The sequence below is a fragment of the Rissa tridactyla genome, chromosome 3 (genome assembly GCF_028500815.1).
Source record: "Rissa tridactyla isolate bRisTri1 chromosome 3, bRisTri1.patW.cur.20221130, whole genome shotgun sequence".
Taxonomy (NCBI): Eukaryota; Metazoa; Chordata; class Aves; order Charadriiformes; family Laridae; genus Rissa; species Rissa tridactyla.
The window spans coordinates 82,225,496-82,232,774 of NC_071468.1; the positions used below are offsets into that span (position 1 = coordinate 82,225,496).

At 59.7% G+C, this 7,279-nt stretch overlaps 1 protein-coding gene across 1 annotated transcript; it reads right to left on the reverse strand.

The window, feature by feature from the left end:
- Positions 1-1,007: 1,007 nt before the first annotated feature.
- Positions 1,008-2,367, reverse strand: POU3F2 (POU class 3 homeobox 2). Its single transcript, XM_054196139.1, has one exon. The coding sequence runs from the start codon at positions 2,362-2,364 to the stop codon at positions 1,039-1,041; it is 1,326 nt and encodes a 441-aa protein (XP_054052114.1). The 5' UTR covers positions 2,365-2,367; the 3' UTR covers positions 1,008-1,038.
- Between the last annotated feature and the right edge of the window lie 4,912 nt (positions 2,368-7,279).

A 7,279-nucleotide genomic window follows, 5' to 3' on the forward strand; every position in this document is an offset into this window, starting at 1 on the left:
TATACATACATACAGATATACGCATTCTTTTTTTCTACGGTAAAAGGAGAAAATAAGCGTTACACGTATTTAAGAAGACTTTGTTTATAACAAAAGTTCACATATACACATAAAGCAAAGGCTAAAACACAGTAACATATTGTAGACCGGTCACCGGTTGACTAACGCTTACCGTGGAAAATGCAAGTCATTTGCAAAATTAAGGTCGGAAAGGAAGGAGAAAAAAAAAAGAAAACCAAATAATTTGTTTATGTAAACTTCGATTTTCTTGCAGTGCAAATTTGTACTGTTAAATACTGTCTACATCAAAAGGGATAGCTTTTCCTTTCTCTTTTTTTTTTTTTTCATATATTCCTACAGGGGATCCACAGAAAATAAACACAGCAGCATGTGCCAACACCGAGCGACATTCCACAATGCAATCTGCCTTTGTGTGGCGGGAGGGGGCTGCGGAGGGGACCCGAGCTGGCTGCGGCCCCCCACCTCCCCCTCACCTCCTCCTTTCCCCTCCCGCCCCCTCCCCGGCCGGGGCAGCGCCGTATTTTTATCGCCAGCGAGGAAGGGAGTTTTGCGCGAACCGCTTCGCCTTGCCGGTGCCGGTACCTGCCGCTGCCCTGCCGGTGCCTGCCGCTGCCCTGCCGGTGCCTGCCCTGCCGGTGCCTGCCTGCCTGTGCGCGGTACTCGCTCCACTCCGGTTGCAGCCGGAAAGGTCAAAATACAGCATCGCACCCGCTACCGTCTAAGGGACAGTCCGGTGCAGGTGCTTTGTCTGTCTGTCTGTCTGCCGTGATTCGCGCTCGCCCTCTCGCTTTTTTGTTTTGTTTTCTTTTTTTTTTGCGCGTTTTTTTTTGTTTTTTTTTTGTCTTTTTTTTAAAGATAGGAGAAAATAATAATAATAATAATAATTAAAAAAAATAAAAACCGAAAAAGAAAAAAAAAAAAAGAGGACAATCAAAAGTTGGGGGAAGGAGGAGAGGAGGAGGAGGAGGAGAGGAGGAGGAGGAGGAGGAGGAGGGGCCGGGCGCCCCCGCCGCGAGTTCACTGCACGGGGGTCTGCACCCCGTGGTGCGGCGGCGTGTCCCTGCTGGCCCCGTACACGTCCTCGGCGCCCGGCAGCGTCCCTCCCGGGGGAGTCATGCGCTTCTCTTTCTGTCTCCTGTTACAAAACCACACTCTCACCACCTCCTTCTCCAGCTGTAGGCTGTCCGCGAGCGAGGTGATCTCCTGGGCGGAGGGCTTGGGGCACTTGAGGAAGTGGCTCTCCAGCGCGCCCTTGACGCTCACCTCGATGGAGGTGCGCTTTTTCCGCTTGCGGCCCTGCGCCGCGATCTTGTCTATGCTGGTGGGGCTGCCCGAGGAGGAGTCCGCCTCCTCCAACCACTTGTTCAACAAAGGCTTCAGCTTGCACATGTTCTTGAAGCTGAGCTGCAGGGCCTCGAAGCGGCAGATGGTGGTCTGCGAGAAGACGTTGCCGTAGAGGGTGCCCAGCGCCAGCCCCACGTCCGCTTGGGTAAATCCCAGTTTGATGCGCCGCTGCTTGAACTGCTTGGCGAACTGCTCCAGGTCGTCGGAGGTCGGCGTGTCCTCGTCCGAGTGCGGGTCGTGGTGCGGCGGCGGCCCGGGGGGAGCGGCGGCGGCGGCGGCGGCGGGGGCCGGCCCGGCCGCCCCGGGGTGGGGGCCGTGGGGCGGCGGCGGGTGCTCGCCGCCGTGGTGCGGCGGCCCGGGCGGTCCCGGCGGCGGCTCTTCGTGGGCGTCGCGCAGGCCGTGGTGGTGCAGCCCGGGCTGCCCGGCGCCCAGCATGCCGTTGACGGTGAAGCCGGGCGGCTGGGAGTACAGCAGCCCCGCCTGCGCCCCGTTGGCCGCGGCCATGCCGGGCGGCAGGTGCGCCGCGCCGCCCGCCCGCCACGCCGCCGCTGCCGCCGCCGCCGCCGCCGCCGCCGCGTGGTGCCCGCCGCCGCCGCCGCCGCCGTGGTGCACCAGGTGCGGCGCCCGCCCCGGCGGCGGGTGCTGCGGCGGCGGCGGCGGCAGCTCGTCGCCGCGCCCGCCCGCCTGCACCACCGCCGGCTTGATGTCGGGCTGGCCCAGCGCGCCCGCCGACCAGGGCGCCTCGCCGCCGCCGCCGCCGCCGCCCCCTCCGCCGCCGCCGCCGCCGCCGCCGCCGGGGCCGCCGTGGGACAGCGCCGCGATCCACTGGTGAGCGTGGCTCAGCGGGTGCCCGTTGCTCTGCAGCGCGTAGTCCGCCTGCACCAGGGCGCCGGCGTCGCGGTAGCCGCCGCCGGGCTGCATGCCGCCGGGCGGCTCGGCGTGCACCATGGGGGAGCCGGAGGCGAGCAGGCTGTAGTGGTTGGAGGCTGCGGTCGCCATGACTCGCCGAGCCGCACTGATCGCGGCGGTTAAAGGCGCCGCGCATTTGACAGCTACTTTTTCGCCTCGGGCGCCGCGCGGCGCCCGCGCCCCCCCCCCCCCCCCCCCCGCCTTTTCCCCCCCTCCTCGGCCCGCGCGGCGGGGCCCACTGCGAAGGCACGCGCGGCCGCCCCGCCCCGCCGCCGCACGCCATTGGCTGCAGGAGCCCTGACGGACGCCGGCGCCCCTGGCAACCGCCGCCGCCGCCGCCCACCATTGGCGCGCCCCGGCGGCGGGGACACGCCCCCCCGCGCCACGCCCCGCCCCCTGGAACACAACTCCGAGGGGGAACCGGGCGGCGGCGGCGGCGGCGGCGGGAGGGGATTTGGGGGGGGGGGGGAGGCTCCGCCGCCGGCCCCGCCCCGCCGGCCCCGCCCCGCCCGCCGGCTCCTGTTGCTCAAGCCTCTGCGCGGAGCCCGGCCGTGCTGCCCCGGGGCGGCTGGGGGGCGGGAGGGGGGGTGATGCCGGATCGCCCGCCCCCAACTTTCTCATCCCGGCCGCCCCGGGGGCGGGGGAGCGGGTGGACACCCTCCGTCCCTACCCGTCGGGCAGCCGGTGCTCTCCCCGCAGCACAGCGCGGCGGTGGGGCATCGCACCTCGGGGCTGCGGAGGCGGGAGGTGGTGTCCCGCTCGTCGCGTCCCGGGGGTGCCTGCGGGTCCGCCTCAGCGGCTCTGCATCGGCACGGAAGATTTGGGGAGGCGTGGGGGGGGGCGTGACGGATAGGGAAAAAATTATAGGAAAAAGAGCGGAATAGGGAAAAAAGAAAAAAAAAAATAAAAGAAGTTGCGGCCCGGACAGGAAGGAAGGAGACCCTGGAACTGGATCCGGATTTCCTAGGAATGAGCAGCGCCCGGGCTGGCCGCCGCGAAAAGAGTTCGCTGCCCGTTTTTTTTTTTTTTTTTCTTTTCTTTTTTTTTTTGAGCTGGAAGCCATAGCTTTGTCTGGAAAATAAACTGCTCACGGGGGTAGGTGCGCGTCGCAGGCTCCCGCTATCTTCATCGAAATAATAATACAATAGGGCGGACCGGGGAATTTATTACTACTAACAAGAAACAGCTTTCTTCTGCGAGTTGTTTATAAATCATCGTATTTAACGTGAGCGCTGGAAAGGCTCCTTGCCTGGAAATATTCCTCTGCGTGGGGGGGTGTGTGTGGAGGAGCGGGGGGATGGGCTCCCGCACATAAACATATACACAGAAGCAGCATAAACAGGATATCCAGTGCCCTGAGACAAGGGGCGCAGCAGGAGTTACCTCGTTTCGTTAGTTTAGAGGCGTATCAAGAGCTCCTTCTGCCGGGGGGTGGGGAGGGAGGGAGGGAGAGAGGGGAGGAGGAGGAGGAGGAGGAGGAGGAGGAGGAGGAGGGGAGGGGGGGAAGCAAACTTTGTCCATGGAAGAGTGGAGATTCTTCCTAAGGGTTGGGGTTTCCCCCCCCGCCCTTTCTTCGACGTGCAGGCGAAGGGAAGAACAATACTGCCTGTTCCGCGAGTGTCGCGGGGAGGGAAGTCAGTGCCTCTGAAGTGAAGTCAGTGCCTTTTGTTTCCCGTGTGGAAACAACTGGGGACCCAGGAATTTTATAATTTGATGCTCATTTTCTCGTCTCTCTCCTCCCAATTAGGTGTAGACCAGTGAGTTGAAACAAAACAAGAGGGCAAGCCCGCAGCAGGCTTCTGCCAAAGCAGAGCGGGGACCGTCCTGGGAGAGCCGCCCCGCTCCCCCCCGCGCCCGGGCCAGCCCTCCCGCTCCGCTCCCGGGGCCGCCGAGGCTCCGCCGGAGGCGGCTTCCCCGCCAGCCCACCTGGAGGGTCCGCTGCCAAAAGTTCCTGCGTGGACGCGACACGAGGGGCCACGCCACGCGTCATTATCGGGGCGAGGTTTTCACGCGGGTGCCTCCAGTGTGCGGTGCTCGGCCTGCACGGACCTATCCCCCGCCGACCGCCCGAGGGGGCTCCTGTGTGCCCCGGCCCCACGGCGTGAGCGCGTCCCACGGACAGGCTGTCCCCGTGGGGTGCCGGCAGCGCAGCGCTCCCCGCGGCTCGCCACGACGAGGAGACGGGACGCGGGGATCAGCGAGCTCCAGACATCACTTTTTTTTTGGGGGGGGGAGGGGAAACCCCTCCGAACCCTGCCCCGGTCGTGCATCTCTCCCCCCTCCGTCCTGCCCGGTCGCCCGGCAGGTGATGCTGGCGGTCACCGTCCCGCGTGCCTCTTTCCCCGCCACCCCAGCGGCAAATCTCAAGGGTTAACGGTAATCAGACAATTACCGAAGTGGCAGCGCGGCGTGAGGAGGCGGACAAAACCCGGAGCCCCGTCGCAAAGCCCCTCACCGTCCCTCCTACCCCCTCCCCGGCTGTGAGCGCACGCCCATGGAGTCGCAGCTGGGAGCAGCCAGGAGCGCGGCCGGTGCATTCAGAGCCGCCGCAGACTCCACCTCCTCATCCTCCCCATCATTGTTAGCCCTGTCATTAATACCGCTCCTTAAGCATCCTTCGCTCCCGTCTTCCCCCGTGGAGGGGGAGAGCCCGGGGAGCGGAGAGGGAGCGCCCGACCGACCGCCCGGGCTCCGCCGCCGCCTCCCCGCTGCCCGCCGCCGGCTCCGGCCGCCGCTCGGGGACCCGGCTCGGGTCCGAGGAGCTCGGGATGTGAAAGAGACAGTCATGTGGCCCCTTTCTGGCGGAGCTGACCCCGCGGGATTAGAGGTCTCACCAGCCTTTCTTTCCTTTTCTCTGCTCGTATAAAAGCAGGTTGAAGGTGATGCGGTGTCTTGGGCAGACACTGCAGTGTTTTGATTCAGCTCAGCCCTTTTCACTGTTCAAAGCAGCTGTTCAAATACTAGGGCTGCTTACTTTGACGTGAAGAAGATTTTCAAACAACCCCAAAAGCTTTGAACTGACAGGCCTCCTTGATATCTCCTTCATTGCGGTGCAGCTACTCGAGAATATTCGCTATAAAATACATAGAGCGCCACTTAACTGGAGCTCTCTCCTGGCTGGGAGGCGAGGTGCTGCATACACATCAGGTGCATGCAGAGGGACGCTGGCGAGCTCCGGGGGCCCTCCGGTAGCCTCACGCCCGGCCACCCTCCTCGCCCGGGGGGGCCCCTGCCCGCCGCCCGCCTGGGGCTGCTGCAGCGGGCGAAACGTCGGGCTTCCCTTGGCGTTTCAACTCCGGGGGCTGCCGTAGAGAAAGCTGCATTTCCAGCAGCAAAAGGCGAGCACGGCTGGTTCCCAGCGAGCCTCGGCTCCCAGCCACCGCTCCTCAGCCTCCCCGGCTCCGGGGCTGGGGCAGCGCTCGTCAAACGCACGCTCTTGCCGGCGTTTGGGTGCCTGCGTTTGCGGGGTGGCTAAAATATATTGCATATGCCTGTTCCGTTCAGAGGCGGAAAGCTTATTTTAAACTCTGGTCTCGAAGCCTTGAGATAGACTCAAGCAGCTAAAAGGAAAGGGGGGAGGGTGGACTGGGGGGGGGGGGGGGAAATCCCCGCGCCTCCTTTCTGCGTCTCTATTATCTTCCCATTAGATGTTGTTTTTAGGAGGAAATGCGCCAGGAGTGCAAAGACGCGGCGAGTTGCTCAGAGAATTGCTGGGTGCAATAAACGTGAGGCTCCTGGTGCTGCCTGTAAAGGCCAACTTGGAACATTTGTGCTTATTGCTGGGGCGCATTTAATGCACCTTTTGTGAGATGGGATTGTTTTGATCTCTGCTTCCTTTTTAACCTTTCTCTATGAGGTATTCAAGCCTACACTTTCGTGTGGCTCTTTCCAGTGTTGCTCCAAGGAGTCTGATTCGGTGGAGAGACCCAAGACATGAATGAAACTTCAACTTTAAGGGCCTGCGGAGAGACAAAACTGAGGCCGGGGCTTCACAAGTGATTGCTTTAAAAAAATCCAATCTACACAAAGAGGCAGCTGGCTGCTTTAATGAAAACTGCTTAAAGCTGCAAGAACCGCAGCCTCAGGGATGTATTTATAAGATGACTCAAAAGCTACACTTTCAAGTTGCTTCTCCTCGGGGTAGATATAACAAACACATTTAACTAAGAAATCTAAACAAAAAGGACAGAAATTGATAACTTTGATTGCACAAGCTCACATTACCCATTGAAATTAAAATCCGCCGTCTAAATAGATTTCTCCACCTATCTCCAGAGGAAAGAAAATCTCTCTCCCTGCTTATATAGACATACACAGACACGCGTGTAATATCATATACAGTTTTTCCCTGCTAGAATACTGATTGTCCCAGAAGATAGAAAAATGTAGAATTTAAAAAAAAAAAAAGTTCCCGTAAAGTTTATATTAGTGCTCATTTCCAACATTCCCCGCAACTCTATTCTTCCGGCCACTTCATTCATCTGAGACTCTGCTATTTTATCTACATCACTGTTTAAACTAGTCGGATGTAATGTTCTAAGTTCAGTATTTGAAATTAAATTATTTGAATTCACGGATATTAATCTTTTCCCTTCATCCTCCAGTTCTGAATCTTGTCATTAACAATGATCCACCCTTTGTAGTCCGCAAGTGAATATTTTATAGACAGATACCGCGACGAAGACTTCTAACACAACGTCAACCAGTCAGACTTAGCTGTTGCAGGGATTACTTTGAGTAATTTATCAAAGGCAGGCTGCTAAATTTTGAGTGGTGAATATGAGGCCTTGGGGGGAAAAGAAGCAGAAGAAGCAGAAGAAGAAGAAGGAAAAATAAGACAAATTCCATCAGTCTACGAGATAAATTCTGGTTGGAGTTAATACAGCTTGTTTATTGAATTCTCGGAGACAGACCCAGATGCGATTGGTGCTGCGGAGTTTGCAATTTAGTGTTCAAAAGCCTGGCTGGGAAATGACCGCCCCGCGATGGAGCTGGAAGGGCGTTT

Bases quoted from the DNA above. Each gene is read 5' to 3' on its own strand.
- POU3F2 (XM_054196139.1), bottom strand. From the start codon at position 2,364: ATGGCGACCGCAGCCTCCAACCACTACAGCCTGCTCGCCTCCGGCTCC.